The sequence below is a fragment of the Amphiprion ocellaris genome, chromosome 11 (genome assembly GCF_022539595.1).
Source record: "Amphiprion ocellaris isolate individual 3 ecotype Okinawa chromosome 11, ASM2253959v1, whole genome shotgun sequence".
In the NCBI taxonomy this organism is placed as follows: Eukaryota; Metazoa; Chordata; class Actinopteri; family Pomacentridae; genus Amphiprion; species Amphiprion ocellaris.
Window position 1 is genome coordinate 3,024,324 of NC_072776.1, and position 21,402 is coordinate 3,045,725.

At 40.1% G+C, this 21,402-nt stretch overlaps 2 protein-coding genes across 5 annotated transcripts in view; one reads left to right on the forward strand and one right to left on the reverse strand.

Moving 5' to 3' along the window:
* dachd (dachshund d) overlaps positions 1-5,149 on the forward strand; it is a 90,314-nt gene extending 85,165 nt beyond the window's left edge. For all 4 annotated transcript variants that reach the window (XM_055015059.1, XM_055015058.1, XM_023276650.3 and 1 more), the window contains exon 11: positions 3,536-5,149. In XM_055015059.1, coding sequence (XP_054871034.1) covers positions 3,536-3,573 — 38 coding nt within the window. In that variant the 3' untranslated portion in view covers positions 3,574-5,149. The remainder of the gene's footprint in view (positions 1-3,535) is intronic.
* A 9,143-nt stretch (positions 5,150-14,292) lies between these two features.
* On the reverse strand, positions 14,293-19,672 carry gpr18 (G protein-coupled receptor 18). The gene is made up of 3 exons (XM_035951163.2): positions 19,506-19,672; positions 18,787-18,836; positions 14,293-17,873 (listed from the first exon to the last, which is right to left on the reverse strand). The coding sequence occupies exons 2-3, from the start codon at positions 18,819-18,821 to the stop codon at positions 16,829-16,831; spliced, it is 1,080 nt and encodes a 359-aa protein (XP_035807056.2). The 5' UTR covers positions 18,822-18,836; positions 19,506-19,672; the 3' UTR covers positions 14,293-16,828.
* Positions 19,673-21,402: the final 1,730 nt, after the last annotated feature.

A 21,402-nucleotide genomic window follows, 5' to 3' on the forward strand; every position in this document is an offset into this window, starting at 1 on the left:
GAGAAAAACTGGGGGAAAAAAGTCATTTATTTACAACTCAGGAAGCATTAAGGAGTCATAAAACCACAAAAAGCAGTGGAATCCCTCCTTTGACAGTAATAAACGGGCAAATCAATCCATTTTATGAATAAGCCTTGTACATTTTTAATGGTTTGTTTGTTTGTTAGCCTTGGGGGTGCAGTATGTGTTTGGGGAAGGGCGCTCCAGTGATAACCTCTGTAGACTGTCTGCTATCTGTGTTTACCCAGATACAAGACACCTTGCAGAGGTTGAATATCCTCATTATTACTCGAACGTCTTGCTTTAATACGCCTCAGCTGCGTCTGCTCAGAACCGCCCTTATCAGTGGGAGAGGTCCCAATTTATCCGGGGAAGAATGCTGCATGTAATTTGCGGTGAAAAGTGGAAAATATTCATCTTTGTATATGAGAATAAGTTGGGGGGGGGGGCTTTAACTGTTCAATGCTTGATTAGTCTACTTGAACTGATATTTTATGAAAGGGCAAAAATAAGTAAAAGAGAAATGATGACTCCTCCTTAATTAAATGTCATTCAGTCACTGCAGGGATCTGAAACAGTTTGATGTCCAAAAAAAGAAAATCCATATGTCATCATTTAAATACAAAGATAACTCACAGATACAGTGTAATTATAGCCCCCTATTTCATACCAAATTAGTATATTTAGCCACTTTAATTCCTAATATTTTACACTTTAAAGACGAGCCGGCTCTTTGTAGTGTAATTGTATCAAATTAAAGCTTCAAATGACAGCAGTTATTGTCCTGCTTGAATGTACATTTCAGGTTAAAACGAAGCAGCATCATTCTATATTTTTTCCAATGTTTTTCTTTTAATCTAATCCTCGTTTGAAACACGGCGATGCGACCGCGGAGCACATAATTTTTTGCAGTCTCTCAATCACTCTGATCATTGCCTTGAAGAGTGGAATGAAGGCGGAAACTGAATAACAGGCTGCACTTTGTGTTTTGTTCAATTAGAGAAGCATTTGTCTGCCACCCATGTCTCCTCTACTCTACTCTGCAAGCCTCGCTGTATAATTAACCTCAAATGGCAAAAAATGATGTTGATAAATTACACAAGCAGAAGGGGAAAAAACAAGCCTATCACTCGCATGAAAGCCGAGAGAAATGTGTGGGTATATTCTCAACTCCAAAGTCAGGGAGGCGAATGGAGAGAGAGAAAGAGAGGGAGAGGGAAAAAAATAATGAGGGCATAATTTTAGAGAACTAATTATTTCTATTTGTCTTTTGTCACACTTCTCTAATTCTGCGATATTAACACAGTCTGTGTTTATTAATTGCTTTTACAGTGTTTTGAATCGGGTCCAAGAGGGAACGTGGCTCTTTTCACAGGCAGGCGAGCTACTGGGACCGTACCTCGCCAGTACTGCCTGGCAACGGTGCACATGCCAATATCTTCCCCCAGTATCTTCTCTGGTTCCCTGCCGCTTCCCACTCGATGTGTTCGGCAAGTTTACACGACCCTGTGCACAGAGATAAAGTTCTTTGTTGCAAGATTAAACATCAAAACAGTTAAAGTGAAATTAAAATTAAATGAATGAATGTCACTGAAGCAAAAAAGACTGTAATTAATGGATCCCTTAATTGTCTTCATAAAATATTTGCATGGGCATAATTTGCATAATTTACATGTATTAATTAATCTTTCAAAGGAATTTTATGCTGAGAGAAGCCAAAAATTCCCTTTGTTTTATTTAGCATCTAATGAAATATTTATTCTCTTTAATGAACTTTTCATCTTGATTTGAATATAAAAATACTAAAGTTTTAACATATTTTAATGAGACAGTCTTTCATAAAACAACGTGTCGTCACCGCTTTCCCTCGTCGTGGATGTGAAAGCAGATGTTTCAACATTTGCACGAGTGTTGCACGCCGATTTGAAAAATGATTCCATTTGCTTATCAAAGCTCACAACTTTTGCCTGATAATTTCATCTGCTCCGAGTGAAACGCTGCGACATTCAACATCCGTCTCCAACAATTTATTAATTGTCATCATCCATCAAATAATCAGACTGCCTTTGTTTTCATTAACACCCCTAGAAATTGCTCCAACTGTGAGGCTGGGCAGACAGAGCCGACAGACTGGGAGGTGATGTTTCATCTGCTGAGGCGTGTGCGTTAACTTGTGTATCCTAACCCACACTCTGAGCGTTTCTCCGGCCCCCTCTCCGGCTTTCTGTTCTTCATACCGGTGCATTCATGCTGTAACGACTTTTACACAGAAGTCGGTGGTTGTTGCTTGAATAGAGGCAGCCAGAGTGCAATGCCTCTGAGACCCACGGTGGTGCTGGGTAATTAGCCAGTGTGTTTGTACACACCCCTCCCCCACAGACACACACACACACACACACACACACACACACAAGCTTTTGTTGTCGCCACTCTCCGTGCACAATACATGAAATGCAATTAGAAATTGAGCAAAACAAAGTTAAAACTCTGACTGATGAAGACAAAAAAAACCCCTGCTTTTAATTATAGAAAATAACCTGATGCTTCCACGTCTCCCTGCAGAGGAAACGTCCTCCAGGACTCTGTAAGCAGGTGTATAGCAGTCGTCTTCCATAGCATCCAGTCTAACCGCTGTCTCCGGTGTCCTGCACAGCTTGTGTCATGTCCAACAACTTGCGCTGCTAAATGTTATTGTGTGCGTTTCCTCTTTAACATTGAATTATTTAGGCTCGCTGCCATAGAGAGGTGCGCTTCTTTAAAGGCATTACTGTAGCGTTCTCCGGCGGAGAGAATGTGAAGGTAATAAACGTCAAACATGCTCCTGAGCTGTGCCTAACAGATGCTTTTACCAGCTCAGCGTCGGAGCAGCGCTGCTCGCTCAGGCGAACACTCAGACAAGAGTGTTCGCCTGAAATGGACAAAGCTCGTTAGGTTAGAGGTGTCTGGAGATAACGGAGCAGAGGAATGTCTGCCGTTTTCAATAAACACTATTTCCATGCAGGAAATGTCACTTAGAGAGTTGTGTTACATCATGAGTGCCGTATTACGTTCCAACCAGCAGATCAGTGGAGATGTCTTAAGCATGTGTGGCGTTCACTTCTAATGCCTTGAGTGCAGTTATCATGGCTGCTTTTACGTTGTGTGCTTTGTTGGTAATAAAATATGCATGTAACAGTGTAATTGTGTTTGTACATCCTAACTGATCCACTGTATGTGATCTTAAATAGATAGGTGAAACCACTTAGATTCTTTTTTTTCTCTCCCTCTCTTGACACCACCAATTTTCTGATAGCGTTTGCAAGTAATGAAGTAAATTTCTCTACATGATGTTTAATCACATTTGTCATGGCTGCTAACTTTATCTCAGCTTCAAATCAGTTTATAAATTCACAGTAACGGCGTCTATATCAAAAGGCCAGAGGGCGACGTTTTCAAAGTTACGTTTCATCAACAGTCACATCCTGAATAGTGCATTTGCGTCAGCAGGATGTTAGCTGTTGGCTAATCTGTGGCTCCTGTGTGTCCTCTGTTGCAGATGGAAGACTGTTCCTGAAAACCACAGTGATGTACTGATAAGGCCACGAGGAGCTGGAGGAAATCAAAATTTAAGAAAAAAACAAGAAAAAAAAAAGAAAAGAAAACCCATGAAGATTCTCAAGAGCCCTTATCCAGGCTGATTTTAGTAAAGGAAAGAAGTCAAGCTGCTTGTAGGAGTTCAATGGAAAATGCTGTGTTCACCCAAATGCTGGAGGAGGTTGAGTCTGAATGTAGAATAAGAAGTCTTTTTTTTCATCACAGAGGCCAACATGAAATAGTTTGATAAAGCAGGTTTTGACACACCAGGTTGGCCGACATGAGGGATAAACATATATATTGAGCACAGTAAAAATGTACCCGTGGTACATTGTTGGTAATAACTCATAAATTCACAGCACTGAAGATTTTTATACTGTATCTCAGCCAGCGAGAAAAGCTTCGAAAAAGAAATTCGACTGAAGTTTTTGTTTTGTATTTCAAATTGAATTTTGGAGAAGCTAAAAATGACACGTGGAGATGAACCTTGTGACAAAAAAACAAAAGGAAAAAAATGTGAATCTATCCGCGTGTTCATCAAAAGAGATGTTTGATTTTCATGTTTTCTAAATTAGATGACAATACAATCAAGTTTCCTTTTTACCATTGTTGTACATACAAGATCTGATGATAATGATAGGAAAAACTCCCTCTATCGAACCCCAGTGGATTGATAAGGTATGTGTATATAACGTTAAGAGGTATTGTGTATGCAGTAGAGCTATTAGGCAAACAATACCACCATTTATATAAACCTACAGTTTTGTTTTGTTCTATCTCTGAGCCATCATTCTTTCCTATAGCTGCCATTTTGGTGAGAAAGCATGCAGGCATGTAAATGTTTGTCCTGGAATTATGATATTTAATAAATCCTATATTGTGCTGAACAAATACTAGGTTTGACTCACTCAAGCCCAGATGATTTTGAAAACATAATTAACAAACATTTCACTTTCAAAATGAAGACTTTTGCTGTCGATAGTACTGTAATCTTTGTAACAGAGGTAATATTTCTTGGAATTTACTGTACATTTTTTTGTCATGAGACACACTCAGAAATCAGCACCTCTCAATGCTTTTTTTAAGAAAAAAAAAACAAGAAAAAATTATCCGATCTAATTATTGTCAGCTTGAGAAACAATCAGTCAACTTTTTCGAAACTAAATGCCATTTAATTGCATCGCTCGAATCCCTGTTTAACGTACACGAGTATACTTCTCTTTTTGTTGTCGTTTCTTAGTGTTTCATGATATCCTGACGAGAGAAAAAAAAAACAAAAAAAACTCATAATTTTCCTGTTACTTTCCCTGAAGATGTTTTGGTGCTGAAACACCTGTGTATATTCTCTAGACATAAGCTGATGTCAGTCCTTTTACTGCAAAACAGTTTAGACCTTATGTGTTACAATCAGGAGGAGGAGGAAGAGGAGGAGTGTCCCATGTTCACAATGTGTTTGTTCTTTTTGTTCTCAATGGAGTGTCTAGGTCTGTTGTCACTGATAACTTATATAGCTTCTCGAATCATCTCTTCATTGTACTTCAAATTCAAATAAAGTTAACATGTTGATGATAAACTACATGAGTTAACTATGTTGCCCGAGGAGTTCTTGCAGCTGTAACATTCCAGATACACTAAACATGTGGATCATCTGGAACAGCCAAACACAACAGTTTCAGATGATCCCATACAAACGTAGGCGAGTGTTTGGGGGACTGGCAGCCGCTTTCTTCGCAAATTCTGAATCATTGTTGTGTTTTTGGGTGTTTTTGAGACATTTACAATCAGCCCTCAGTCTTTTAACCCTTTTCTATGTATTATGTATGGCCTAAAATAATAATAACAATAAAAAAAAACATTGCAGGTATACTGTACTGTAGAAAAATGAATGAGCATATTGTTCTTCGCTTTGTATAGCAGTTAAAAAAAACAAAAAAACATGTATGCATAATCAAATGATGAGAATATCTTGTGTACGTTTTCCTTTCTTTCCACTGATGCGAGTGTGTGAGTGTGTGTGTGTGTGTGTGTGTGTGTGTAGCCTTTGACTTGCATGTGTGAGTGTGGGGTTTTTTAAATGCATAGGCTAATCCTAGATAAAATATGTAAATGAGGGTGTGACCAAGCTCACTGTAAATAAATTATTTCATGTGTACTTCAATGTGTATGACACTAATTCACAATATATTACCGCAAAATAAACAACACTCCTTTAACCAGTCGTACATGCTGAAGGGTCATGCATCATAATGTTCACTTTGTAGAAGCTCTGAAGGAGATGTTAACACATTATGGAGCTGTTTTTGACATTTGCTGTGTTCTCCTCTGTGTGATATCGACACATTCTCTGGCCCCTCCTGCATTTTTCTTTCTGTTTTTAATGATCAGTAGTGCTAACTTCTCCTCTGAGTGACACTATTTGTTTTGCTCTGCAGACGGTACTTATCCACGGGGATCACTTTGGAACAACTGTAACAGGTACAGCCCTTAAAATGCATCGGAGAAACACAAAATCGACATTGAGAGACAAATTTCTCTCGTAAGCAATTCTGAGTGAAATGTGTTGACACAGCATGCTCGGCCCATTCCCATTTTGCATGCTTTTTAAAGCATGGCCATAACACAGCCACACAGATGAATAATTGACTGATTGCTGCATAATTCAATGCTGCATTGTAAAAATCCAAGGCCTGAAATATTTCAAGCTTCTCTTCTTTTTATTAAAAATGAGGTTAAAGTTTCAATCAACCTTGAAAGAACAATATGACACACAATGGGCAATCAATCATGAAGCTGTGCTTCTCGTGGAGTCCATGCAGCTCCACTCAGAACTTGAGCTCACTGTGGAGTGAAAGAAACTCTGACACCACGTCCACTTTATCCATCTAATGACTCCATCGTTCCCTCTCTTATTTTTTTTGCTGCGGTGAAAGATTCACTCACCTCCAATGAGCTTTTATGCAACACGGGGGCCGTTCACAGCTATTACTCAGATATTCTGTTTATTTCTCTATCTGATGCCTTTTCCCTGCACTGGCATCTGAGGAAAGAGGCCCTGCGGCTACATGTTTCATATCACTGCACATTTTGTAATAAATTCAATTCAGTACAAATATGACCATGAGGCACGAAGACTTTAAATACCAAATGTGCATTATAGATGTGTTGTTGCGTTTCTACTTGGCTGTAGTGTGGAGAGCGTGTCGCTGATTGCATATTCACAGCCGTGTGAGCCGTGTGTTTTATTTACTTGGCTTGACGTGGAGACGTGCTCATGAAGACATCATCCAGATGTGATTATTCCGCTTGATCCTGTCTGCTTTTGGTTCGCCTAATGTCACCCAGTGCACAATTTGGTGTTGCTGTTTCGTGAGCTTGCTTGACCGGTTAAAAGAAGCACTGACGGTGACAAAGTTTCACAGGAGAAGAAGTGAACTCGTGTTTGTATTTCAGCAGAGCTGCGTTGTTAACTCAGAGCTTAGCTAATTCTTCCATCGCCCATCGCGACCAGATGACCGTTTAGTGGAAACAGTGACACCTCATGTCTCTTGATAACTCAGTGGTGCCTGGAGTCTGTGGAGAGACATTAGGAAGCTGCAGGCTGATCGTCTCAAAGATAGGACTAATGTCACCTAATCAGATAGACCATTATGTATTAGTGAAACTACAAAACAGTTTTATCTGACAAGGGCCAGGCCACATTACCTAAATTAACATTTTGCAAGCATGAACATGGAAGACCACAGAGGCGCGAGGAGGGCTATAGGACTGCGGCCTGCGCTTAGACATTCGGCAGTAATTATTAATTTATGATTGTCTCTGGTCTTAATGAAAATGAAAGCCAGGAAAGAGAACAGGGAGGGATAATGTGGCGTGAAATTGAGTTTCATTTGTACAGGGGCCACCTTTTAACTCTGCGCTTCTTAGGCGGAAATGGAGCCGAGCGCTTCTTCCCCCTCTCTCTGTCTCTCTAGAGAATCTATTTTCTCTTCTTTTTATTATTATTATTACGCTCTTTCTCCTTTCAGTCTTTCAGTCAAAGCTTGTTCATATCCTCTCATCCTTTTGTGATTTTTTTTTTTATTTTGGAGGGGGGGGGGCAACACGCCCTTTAACATCTCCATTACTCTCATAAGGCCTTTTCAAAAATGACACGAGGCTCTTTGATGCCCGATAACTGTGTCAACAAGTTTCTTGAATGGAAATGTCTCGGCACAGTGCTTTTTTTTAATGTCAACAAGGCGACGAGGAAAGGTCTCGAACCAGGTTGGCATGAGAGGGGCTTGAATGACACGTAGGCTAATTTACACCAGATTGTGTGACGTATAATACCCTGTTGATACAATACGAGACAGGCATGTGGAGGGCGACGTGCCAGTTTACGGCTCACACTTGTGCTGCACTGGAGCGATAATAGTCGGAATGAGAGAGGTGATGAGAGGTCTTTGCACAAACATACGGCCAAGCATAACGGGGATCAAATAATCTGGGCAGCATTGAATGGCCACCAAAAGAAGCCATACTTTTTAAGCTACAGTTGTCCGTAGAGAGCAGATAGACATAATGTCACCTTTTGAGTTGATATGGAGAATTGCTATATCAACAGCATTGATTTATGGGTGTGTTTTTTGCCCCAAGACAAGGAAAAGTCCAACATTTGCTCTCTTTTTGCTCCATTTTTGGTCACCACCACTTTCAGCTGAAAACAGCGCTGTGAAACTGAACCAAAATGCTAAAGTTTTGCTGGCTTGGAAGCCAAAACTGAATTCTAGTTTATTTGAAATTTGGAAAACTACTTTGTCTGCATTAAATGGGTGACACCTCTATGTGGGTTTGTTAATAAAAGCAAGTAGTTTTACTAGCAGTAATATGAGTACATCTGATTATAGCCACTAGGAGTAAATCCTCCAATTCACACGTAGAAATTTGTAGATTTTTAACTATTAAGTCTAAAGACTTGAATTAATTTAATTGCATAACATCTCAATAAATAGAATTAAAGTGAGTTAAATAATTAAAGTATAAATCCCAATAAAATAACAGTTTCAATATCACTTGCCGATAGTATTCTTACAATTTTCCTGAATCATTTTTAGAATTTTTTTTAACCGCCACTTCACGTCCTGATGTATCAGGGCCAATAGATAATTGAGGGGCTTTTGAAGTCCATGGGATATATCTTGGAAAAATTTTTATTAAAAGTAAAAAACTAATGTTTTTTATGTTCATTGTGATCATGTCTTTGCAAATTCCATAATTATTTATTATCAAAGCAATCACTTATTAATAAAAATGACTGTATATCACTAAAATGTCAACTAAATAACCATCATAATTTAATAACAACCACCTTCTAATGAGCTAAACAACAATAAAATGAGCTGATTCAGAAATAGTTTTAATTGTGTTCTTTTTATTAAGTGGGGATAATCATGACAGATATTTCTTTTTTAGCAATATATCAAGTTTTATATGGAAAATAACAAATTAAATCACTTTCCACTAAGTTCCCCATTATAAAAACACCTCTCTAGGAAGTGTGTTAATTCCAGATCACATGACCTGCTCCACATGATGTCATTTCCTCCTGAAGAAAAGACTGGCAAGACTCCAAGGCTTTCTGAGTTATTTAATATAAAGTAGTCAACAGGTTTACGACAATATCTTTATAAATAACTTTCAATTTCAATTTTACTCGATTATATAAATAATATTTAGAATAATCTTTCTGTAAAAATGCCATGTGGTGTTTGGTTATAGGCGGCCATTTTGATTTTAGGCCTGAAACAGCAAAATGTCAACTATGATACAAAAAGTCCCGCAATTATATATTGACCCATCAATACAATATTAGACTTTGAAGCTGTTTCATATCTGGAGAGGCATCTGCAAGCTTTTGCAAAAATTACTCACAGCCACAGTATCCAAATCACCAGGGTTGGTTATATTAAGTCAATTACATTTTTACAATTGTGAGTGAGGGATGGTTAATTTAGTTTGACCCAAGAGCCTCCTGACACTCCCCCAGATAGCAGATGGATGAGACGAGTGACCACAGGCGTAAGGGAGTGTGTGTCTGAGTGTGTGTGAGCCCACTGGATTAGTCTTCATTTGGTGCCTCTGTCATAAGGGAGGGGAAGACTGAACGCTGTGTGGCGGAGCAACGAAAACACACTGGGTCAGTGGAACACACACAAACACAAGCACACGCTATTAACCTCCCCCCCAGCTCATCAACTTTATTTTGCAATCTTCCCTCAGAACCATTAGAATACCCTGAAGAAATGACTTTCCAATTAAAGGGGATCTAGAAGAAGGAGGTTTTTTCTTTTTCTTTTTTTTATCCCCAGCTCCTGGAGTTCTTTATTCCAATAATTTAAATTGGAATTGATTTTTCAATTTACTCACTGACTGTTATGGACACAGAGCACGGGGCCAAATAGAGCCGCGTTTTTAGAATATTTGTCATGACGGAGCACAACATGTAAATTTGCACAGAAACAGTCGTATATTTCCACTTGTGACAGCAAATAAATGCAGGTCTTTGTGTGATTATAGCATCAGGCATTTATGTGGTGTTTTGTGTAAGGCTACTCCTCTCTTTCCAAATCCACACATACAATCACACAATCAGGTGTGTTTTCTTAGCAGCATGTTTAACAGGAAGATTAATAGCAAACTTAATGTTTATGGGATGCCCTGGATTAAAAGCCAGGCCTTTACGGTTACGCAGCATTTCCCAGCAGCTCCTAGGCAGAAACAGTAGTCTTTCCCAGGCAAGTGAGCTCAAGCTTCACATGTTTAAGTTTGACAAACTATGCCTATGAACTCTGCAACAACAGCAGTTCCAGCTGCGTTCTAATGAGCATTTATTGTGTCTCTACTACAGCGAGCGCTCTGCAGAGGCTGCTTCAAAGCCGGCCACATTCTACTTGAGCTGTTTTACAGATGCGTCTCGAAATCCGAGGCCGTTCTTCTGTGGACGAATGGTTCTGTCTTTTGCTCCTGACAGCTGCGCGGGCTTGTTGTTCGCTCTCTCCTGAGTTGTTTTAATAAAGTTGTGCTGCAGGACTAGTGAGGGAAGATTAATGGACGCACAGGAAGTGTGGCAGTTGTGAGAGGATGCAGGACAGAGCGGGCCAGCAGCCATCTGTTCCCTCTCCTTTACAGCTCTCTTAATGGAGAAGCAAACCAAACAACATGGATCTGAGCCCTGCAGACAGACGCGCACGTGCACATGCACACAGACACGCACGTGCACACACCTCCACTGCACACAGCTAAACACAAAACATCACTTTATGTGACAGAGATGAGAGCTAGGCTTTTGTCATTGTATTCCCCCTTGTTGGATGCGTGTGCGTGCTGGTGTGTGTGTGTGTGTGTGTGTGTGTGTGTGTGTGTGTCTGTGTGTGTGTGTGTGTGTGTGTGTGTGTGTGTGTGTGTGTGTGTGTGTGTGTGTGTGTGTGTGTGTGTGTGTGTGTGTGTGTGTGTGTGTGTGTGTGTGTGTGTGTGTGTGTGTGTGTGTGTGTGTGTGCCTTTTTTTTTCTACCTTTCAGCGAAATAAAGTTGGGTGTGAGCCACGGCTGTGAGATTTAGATGAAAGACACAGCCTGGATGGAACGTGATTAAGAGATATGTTCTTGAGGCAAAACAGGACTTGGCATTTGCTGAGACAAAACCTAATCAAATTAAAGCAAAACACGGCCATTGTTGTGGAGTGTGTTCGCTGCCTGTGTCACGTTTGAAATGAAACAGTGTAAAATAGATATGGGCTCGTGTCTGCGCAGCGTCAACCGAACACGGTGGTTTTATTCAGATTTACACACAGGCACTGACTAATGACGGTTGTGCCCAATGATGCTTAAAGCACTTTATAGAGCTGTCTGGGTTATAAAAAATGTTTACTATGATGGAGCTGAATGGCTCACTGAAAGAGTATTATTGTTTACAAGTTATTGTTTTAGATTAATTCACTCAGCAGAATTGTTAAATTCATTCTTTCGTCTCCGGTTTCCCTTCCTTCCTTGAGTCCCCCCAACTCCACGCTCCATATTTATTATTAGCCTATAATGAAATCTAGATTCCAACTGTTTCTCATTTTGTTTGTTTTGAATGAACGCAGGCCATGTCACGTTAAATGACAACATGCGTCGTCTCCCTCTTCCTCCCAGTGAAGACATCTGTACGACATGATGAAGTTTCCTCTCTGAGTATCAATCCTGTAATTGAGCTCAGGGAGAGGAGACGTGATGTGCACACAGAGGAAGTGAAAGGCCTCCCTCTCTTTTTCCTTCTTCTTTCTCTCCTACACACACACACACACACACACACACACACACACACACACACACACCAGATGTATCCTCCTTTTATCCCCACACACACACACAAACACACACAACCCTCTCTTTAGATGCACGTCAGCTGAAATAAGTGCATTTGCATTAGCTGCCATAATATGGCTCAGTGTTCGGGGAGCACTTTCACCACGGCCCGGGCCTCTGCACAGACACCGGTGGAATCTCATAACAGCGTTCCCTCGCAAGCCTTTTCACAACGCCGCATCTCAGAGCGCTTCCACGCAGCCACGACGGCTCTATCCACGCCTCTTGTAATGTTGCTTTCTCGTTCTGCTCTTACAATACGGCGGATCATGAGAAAACTGAAGTGAGACCGGATTAAATATTAACACAACCTGACACAGTCCCCACTGGAGCTCCTATTCCACTTCACATGATACAATTAAAAACATTCCCACATGCATTGAGCGGAACATAGTCGAGAACATGCTGCTTTACAGACTTAAAATAAATCTTGCACTGATCTATGGAGAACCTGACAAGGAGGAGGCCAAGGTTTCCATACAGGCACTTAGCTGAGCAGAGAGTTGGAAAAAAAACAGAGAGAGAGAGAGAGAGATGAGGGCCTTACATTATTTATATGTGCTAATGGTGGCTGTGTGTGTGTAAATCAGCAATAGAACAATCTGCTAAAATAGACACACAGCTGTAATCAAGGCCATACATTTCCTCTCCTTATCCTGCTAACTACAGGGTCAATTGGAGTCAGTTTAGTAGCATCTGAAACTCTTGCAGTAGATTATCTCCTTTTAATGGAGACAAAAGACAATGTAGATTGCCAGAGGAAGAGATTACCTCCTAAACATGTGAAAGGATACCTCACACGGTTCCTACTGTACATAAGATATCACTGTACGTCCGCACGCAGATAACAACAATGGCTCGTACTTAACCTAGTTTTGTCTGCGAAAGGAATCCATTAGTCTCATTGTGCAGCCCTTAAGCTCAGCATCACAGGGGGGAACCCACTGTTGCACCGCTACATCCACACACATGTGCCTCTCATTTCCTATGGCAGTCCAGAAGTATCCTTCAACATCCTATTGTAAAGTTTACCAGGGGAGAGGTTCAGTGTATTAAAGTGCCCTGAGAGAAACGCTAAATGATGTAAATGCAGGCAGCTGCTTGCAGCTAATGCCGTACAGTAGATGAGGAGGCCCAGCTGAGTCTGGATGTGTACAGTATCTATATAACATTATGGGCTCTCTTTCATGTCCTTGTGCTCTCTAATGGGAACAGTATGAAGACTAATGGTATAGTAAAAGTGTGGCCAACAGTGCCTCAGAACAAACTGTGACATATTCAGGTTGTGCTGTTGTTTCAAATGTTAATTTATCCTGAAATGGGACATTATTTAACTCTATTATAACAATATTCTGTCATGCAATTAAATATATAATGCTTAGGGTGGTTTGGTGTTTTGCATTTATACTGATGTCTGTCAATTTAAAATATTAGATCTTTCTTATGTTTTGAGAAGCTACACATTGGTTGTCTGCGTTTATGCTTTCAATACATCCCTGCATTACTCAGTTTTCCCTCGATCACCTTCAACTGGTTCAAAATGCCGCTGGCAGGATTATTACCAGGTCAAGAAGAGGAGATTATACCTATCATACTTCTACCTCCAGCACTGGCCCTCCAGCATTGGCTTCCTGTTCATTTCTGCATTAATTTTAAAAATGTATCTTTGATTTTCCAGTCCCTAACTATATTAGAGGTATCCTGTCTCCTTATAAGCCCTGTTGCCACCTTAGATCAGCTTCTGCTTATTCTTGGAACCCATTTAGACACTAAAGGTTGCTGTGCTTTTGCTGTTCGAGTCTTCAAACTCTAAGATTAGATTCAATAAATCACTCATTTTAAACCACATCCCCTAAACAAATAGATACATTTGTCTCCTTCAAATTTCCTTTATTGTTTTATTAATGTAATATTTTTTGAATAAACCCTTTCTGAAGCACTTTGTAGCTTTTTTAAGAAAAATGCGATATAAATTGTTATTAGTGTAACCTGGAGTGCATTTCCACGGTTTGTCAAGTTCCAGTAATTTACTTTTTGCTAACTTGTTGTCTCATGCTCTCCATTGCAACACATAGCAGTCAGGGGGTTTCAGCATCTGGAAGTATATTGTTGCTTCGTTGTAATTTTTAGCTTTTACATTAGACGAGCTTCTCCACGGTTCTTCCATACATCCCCCCTGGCTACTGCACAAGTACCTTCTGGAGTACAAGTGCCCCCGTAGGCTGTTTGCTTCTGTATTATAGTACTTTTTTAAAATTCAGATCGGCCATTTGCCCCAAATCTGCTTCAACATTCACAACATAATGAAACACAAATGAACCAATAGGAGACAAACTCTTGAGAAACACTTTTAATCACGATAGAGATAAATAGTCCAACAAAGCGCGGTTCGGAAAACAAATACAGCAACACTGTCTCTGATCATCATTTGATAGTGTGCTGACACGCAAACTCTATTAAGCTGTCTTCAAATATGCAAAAATGATATGATTTTACAATGATTACATATTCACTTCCCCAGCTGGCTGGCTCCAAGCGTCTCCATTTGTCATCGACTATTGTGTCCAATTATATGATTAGCTTTGAACACTCCAGCACTTCGAGAGCTCTCGTGTGTTCTGCCGCGCAGAGTGATTCACAAACAAAGTCATTACAACATGTATTCACACATATCAAATAACAAAACAGATGGCCACTGCGCCTGCCGCCTGATTTGTTTTCCACACGAGTGGTGGAAAAAAAAGTATTTTGTGTGAGCTGTGTTTAATGCTGACTGTTTTTATTCCCAAAGAAGAGCAGCTGGCTGTCGCGCTGTTAGATCAGCTCCTATGAAAGACAATCTTGTTTTCATTAATTTCTCTACAACAAAGGCACTTGTTGGGAAGATTTAGAATTACAGCGGGTAAAGCTTCCGGATAATTCATCACAGGGACTTGACAGGAAACTTAATTGTTTTAAATGCCAGTTGCTGTGAGCAGTGTGGCTGGTTTTTCTTTCATGTCTAACAGGTGGGACAGATAGACGACCCTCTGATGTTTCATTTGACCTCTGACCTCTTGGTTATAAATCCACTTGTAGTCCGCCGGCCAATAAACCTATCATCGCATGATGGACTGCAGTTCCCAGAATTCTGTGTGAAGTGGAAATCTTGTAGTCTGCCTCCTCTAATTTAACACAGAATAAATCTACACCTTCTTTATTGCACATACTTGCCACTTCTTCATCTATTAATATCAACCAAACCCCTTTTATACCCTTTTTACCACTGTGTTGCATTAACTTGCATGAACTAAATCACTTTGAGGTGTTCCAGAGTTTGCTGTGATTACATACAACACATTAATCCAGTCAGAATCTTCTCAAGGCACAAAATAATGCACTATATTTATTTTTGTTCGTAACTGTTCAGCCATATGATAACTGCAGCATTGCTACAGTACATGTGGTCACACCACAGGGTGCCTCCACTGTCTAACTGAAAGAGACACTCCACAGTTACTCAGCTACACTCACTCACAGTCCGATGCAATTAAAACTGCATTCCTGTGACAGACACAATTATTTTACCAGTTGCCAAGACCAAATCAATCCTTAGCTCAGGTGATGTTTGTGCAAGACACCAGTCAGAATCATCACATTTAAACATGGGTTTTCTCCTCTTTATTTGAAGCCTCTTCACAGGGACAGAACTGTCACACATCCAGTTATAAGTCATTACTTGTCTGTCATTTGAGGGATAAATTGAGAATAAATTGCGTCGTGGCGCTCACACTCCAAGCAGAGATCTGACATTGAAGTACCCCTGAGTAGAAAAGGTTTTCTCTTTTAAGGTTAAGGTTGCTTTAAATCTAGTAAATAGCCTCCCTGACATCTCTTGAGCACGTTACTGTAAATGCACTCCAAGCGACTGAATCATTTAACATCTAATCAATACTCTTCACATTGCACCATAAACACACTTTAGCCTGATTTCTGCTTGAGGAAGCTGTTGTTAACAACTTCTGTGTGATGATGGTAGTAAAAACTGAGACATTTCACTTTATAAAGTCCAGTGTAAAGCACGAAAATACAGAAGAAGTTTAAAGCAGAAAATCTTTCACTATTCCGAAAGTACAGAAAATGAGCGTGCTGCTGTTCCCTGGCAGGTAGATGGGATCTAGCTGTGCCATGCTGCCATCACCTGGTCAATAAATTCACAGCATTTTTTATGACGCTTGCGGTGTTCTAATCATGTCCTGTAGCAAGTGGTTGGACTTAAACTCCACAGTTCTAAAATAACACCGACCTCGGTTCATTTGCTGCACATATGTGCAGCGCTGAGGATTATAGTTGCTCACTTCCATCTCTGCAGAACTGAGGTAAGGAGTTAAAAATAATCGTGCAGCAAACAAACCAAAGCTGCAACCTTTAAGAAACCCACCATTGTTTCCTGTAGGTTTCCCCTTGTGGAGGCTTCTATAGTTGTTGGCTGTCGTAGTGAGGAAGAAGAGTTTCGCTGGTGGTGCGTAACAAAGCAGACACAGAGTTACTGCGGGCTATGTTTTAAATGATTATGAGCTTTATTTTCGCCTGCATGTGTTACACCTGAGCCACAGACACTCTTGCTTTGTCTACCAGAGCAAAGAAGCACAGAAAACATCTCAAGTCTCATGGGTGAGTCAATCAGCTCTGAACACAGATGTTTTTGCCACAACGGCAGCACTCCCATACTGTGAGTGTAAATTACACCTTGAAAATTAATTGCAAGTTTCGATCCTTTTGATAATGAACCATGCACACGGCGACGCATTCAGCGTTACATTGTACCCAAAAAAAAGCGTGCACGGGAACGTATCCGTGTGCTGTTTTGAGACGAAGTTTGACGCTTTGCTTCATATCATGGCGCTGGTCAGGTTGCTCATTGACCGGATGCTGCCGGTGTGTGTGTGCCGGCTCTTCCGTCTCACACTTCGGAGGTAGTTCCTGTACAGAATCACGCTGATCACTCTGTCCTGGAACTGCTTGGAGACGATGTAGTAGAGAATAATATCCAGGACTGTGCTCAGGTTCATTAGGAAGGTGGTGAAGACTGCCCATGTGCTAAAACCCCCGTCCTGTCCGTTCCCCAGCAGACGAAGCACCAAGCACACATGAAAAGGCACGAAACACACCAACACTTGGATAATGAGCGTAATGATAATCCGGATGGACTTTTGCTTCACTTTAGGTTTGAGTTTGGAGGTGCGGCCGTGGATTAGGTTGTCCACGATGACAACATAGCAGCCAATCATTATACAAATGGGCACCAAGAAGAAAAAGACTAGTCGCACAAAGTTGACAGGGTTGTCATGGCGCATGTAGATGATGTCTTGCATCTTGATGCAGGTGTTGAAGTTGGAGTGGCGATCGGGGTCTTCCTGAGAGAAGAGCAAAGGCACGGTGCTGCCCAGAGTCATGACCCACACCCCTAAACTGGCCACCACGGCCTTCGGGACGTTCCTCAGCTCCTTGCCGTGCTTTGGCTGCACGATGGCCATGTAGCGGTCAGCGCTGATCAGAGCAAACAGCCACAGAGCCATGCAGGGGTAGAAGATGGTGAGAGCAGCACTGATCCGGCAGAAAAGATTCCCAAAAGGCCAGTAGTCCTGGTGGTGGTAAACCATCCTGAAAGGAAGCAGCAGGATGAAGGTGAGGTCCACCAGCGCTACGTTTATCATGTAGACAGTGACTGAGTTCCTCTTCTTGGTGGTCAGGGCAAACACCCATAAAGCAACAAGATTCACTATGACTCCTATGATGAAGACGAAGCAGTAGAAAATCAGGCCTGCAATGCGGTACTCCACTGGTCCCTGCTCCGGCTTCACAGTCCCAGATTCCACCGACATGTTGGAGGAGTTTAGATCCACCTTCATACTAAGAATCACACAAAACACAATGCTGCAGGCCGTTAGTATTTACAGCACCTTTATCGTAACTTCTTGGTCTATAAATCAAACATGGTTTTATGATTTGAGTTAAAGTCCAGTTTAATGTAATTTTTTAGTAAAACTCATGTGGTTCTAGCAAGAACTTAATTAGAAAAACTATAGATTTTGGTCACTGTTTGTGTCTTTTTGCAAGCTGATCAACTGCAGGAAGCTCAGTAATTCTGTAACGTAAAATCATGCAAAAATACTCTAGAAAAGTTAAAGATATATTCTTTAACTGCCGACGTGTGTCACTACCAGCTGCTAGTTGCACTGTGCTATGTCTACAAATTTATATAACCTAATTCTTTTTACATTCATTTCATTTTTTAAGAGTATTTCATATTGCACTCCTGCTGATTGCTGTCTATCTATCTATCTATCTATCTATCTATCTATCTATCTATCTATCTATCTATCTATCTATCTATCTATCTATCTATCTATCTATCTATCTATCTATCTATCTATCTATCTATCTATCGTCTATCTATCTATTTATCTATAGTCTATCTATCTATAGTCTATCTATCTATCTATCTATCTATCTATCTATCGTCTATCTATCTATTTATCTATAGTCTATCTATCTATAGTCTATCTATCTATCTATCTATGTATCTATCTATCTATCTATCTATCTATCTATCTATCTATCTATCTATCTATCTATCTATTTATCTATAGTCTATCTATAGTCTATCTATCTATCTATCTATCTATCTATCTATCTATCTATCTATCTATCTATCTATCTATAGTCTATCTATCTATCTATCTATCTATCTATCTATCTATCTATCTATCTATCTATCTATCTATCTATCTATAGTCTATCTATCTATCTATCTATCTATCTATCTATTAGATAAACTTGTACTTACTCATAAACATTATGTAGAAATAATCTGTCATCCATCCATACGAGTGAAATCTGAAAAGAACAAACAACAAAGAAACTTGATAAAACTCTTTACCTGACATCACAATCAAAGATTCTGTTTGATTGAAATTTAATCGAAAAACAAGAAAATCAACCAATTAGGCTTCCAGAAGAGGGGTTGCTTCTAAATATGGACATATCTGCATTTGCAGAACTTCATACTCGATCATTTAAATAGTTACTTTTAAAAGCGCTGCAGCTGAACTGTGAAAGACAGGAAGACAAACAGACGTTGCCTGTCTACATGTGGCCTTCCAATATTTTTTTTAAAAACTATTCATGAACAAGTAAATAAAATAACTAAAACTAATAGATGGAGTTTGCTGGCTCGAGTAGAAATCTGGAAGTGAAATTTTCAGTGAAATCGATGCCACATATTGATAAGAAATCATGTGACTTTAGTGTTTCACATTTTCTTTTTTCTTTTTTTTTTAACTCTACCCTGCTGTTTCTCTGAGTTATGCAGGATGAATTATGAGATATATTTTGAAATAAATAAAGGAGTTAGTGCAGAAATCAGTTTTTGTTCAAAGTTTGTACCAAAAGACACATTCAGCAAGTAGCTATAAAACACATCTGCCAGCATTCCCCCCCTCCCCTCGACCTAAATGTGAAACAGATCAGGTAACTTCGTCTGGACAATAAAAGACTTGCACTTACCACAAGAAGTCAAACAAACATCTTGACAAACTCACACCGACTGCTTTATGAAGTGAAAGTGGCAGATTTATCTGAACACGTTGCTCTAACAGCCAAAACAGGGAAGTGAGTTCTATCTGAGACTGTAATGTGATGGAAATGGTGGCGAGCCGGTGTAAAGCCCCCCCATCACTTCCTGTGTAGTCGTCCGTACTTTCAGGTTCCTTTACAGTATCTACGTAGTTGGAACACAAAGGGCTACAGCTTTCCACAGTCTGCAATTACACCCCCTTAAAGAAAATGATGTGCCATTAGAAGTGGGAGTGTGTTTGGCAGGCAGAGAGATGGCAGATTTAGGGCGAGTTATTGATTGGAAAAGTGGGGTCTGTCACAGCACATTAGTTCTCAGGGGAGTAATCCACAGCAGGTTGCTGTGAGAAGCATCTGCTGCTGGAGAGAAGTAATTAAAAACAGGATGTTGAGGCAGTTGCCATATAAACAGGAAATAAGACGGTGGTAATAGACACTTCACGCTGATGCTGTGAGATGGTTTTACACCACATCGACTTAATGGATGCAAAGCGCATACCTCAGGTGAAACACTCAAGGTCAGTCTGGACCCGGATTGAATACAGATTAATGTGTGTGTGAGCCGGTAGCAGCTATGAATTAGGACATTTGACTCAAACAACATTGTGCAATCAAAACTTCTTCCCCCAAATCTACACCATAGTTTCCATTCCTGTTCTAGAGCTTGTGAAACAGACAGCATAGTTTCCCACGGCTTCCATCCTCCACACTGACCACCGCTGTTTATCTGACCTCCATAAAAGGTTACATCTATTGTCACATATTTGGGCTTGATTGTCCATATTTGTCAGCTTGGATGCAAAACTACTTCTTATGCTCACCACATGATTTTTTTTTATCACTGTGTTTCTGGGTGCAGTGTTTATTTGGAAGCCACAGTCTAATTCTTATTCCTGGAAAATAATTATCTATCGGCTTGTCCTCTTGATGTGTCTTAAAAATCTCATACCAGATGGTACTTTGTGTTCATTGCAATATGTTGTTATGACAACAGTCTGTGTGATGTTTTCCTCTCTTTGATACTTGTCATGTGGTTGCCTCAGTAAGTATTTCACTCCATAATAAATCTTTTATTATTCACCTGCACAATTGCCAGGATGTGTATTTATACTGCGCTTATCTAGAACATTTGTATTTCTGTTTTTTATTCTCTTCCTTTACGCTGTTCGTTTTATACTCCATTCTTGTAAAAGTACAAGTGCAAAAGGAAAATTTGACCAAAACTAATGAATAGACCCTCTTTTGTTTTTCAGTAAACAATTGCTCTATGTTTCTTGTGAAAAGCTGATTTTACTTGGTTTTGCACCACCTCTTTACCCTGTTTTACACTGTCCTCTAGAGGCTGAATGGTAGAACTACAGAAGTGTCAGTCTGTGCCCACTATCGATTTTTCTTTTTTTTTTTTTGTCTTTAGAATTATTCATTTTTTGGTTCTAAGCAACCATTTAAAGCGTTTCCAGACTCAGTTTACAGTATTTAGAGTGGCACAGTAGGGCAGGCGTTGACAAATTCACTCTGTGGAAAGGTTCTGGGTTTTGAACTTTCTGTGTGGTATGTTTCATGGTGACTGTAAGTTTCCCTTTAGGTGTAAATGTGAGAGTAAGTGGTTGACTGGAAACCTTTCCAGGGACAGCACAAACCTGCATGTGACCTTCATACTTGATAGATTAATCAGGTTTACACACTTATAAAACCATACTGAGTTATATCTCAGTCATCGTTTTATATCTGTTCCCTCTGTATTAATGTTTGTGTTGGGTTGGTAACTAAAGTTGGCTGCTTTGACCCTGAGATGTAAAAAAAAGAGGGACTCACCACTTAAAGAGCC

What these genes read in the sequence shown, in the direction of transcription:
- gpr18 (XM_035951163.2), bottom strand. Translation starts at nt 18,821, where the DNA reads ATGGATGACAGATTATTTCTACATAATGTTTATGA. An exon ending in TTTCTACATAATGTTTATGA is followed by an intron (nt 17,874 to 18,786) that starts GTAAGTACAAGT and finishes AACGGCCTGCAG; the next exon opens with CATTGTGTTTTGTGTGATTC.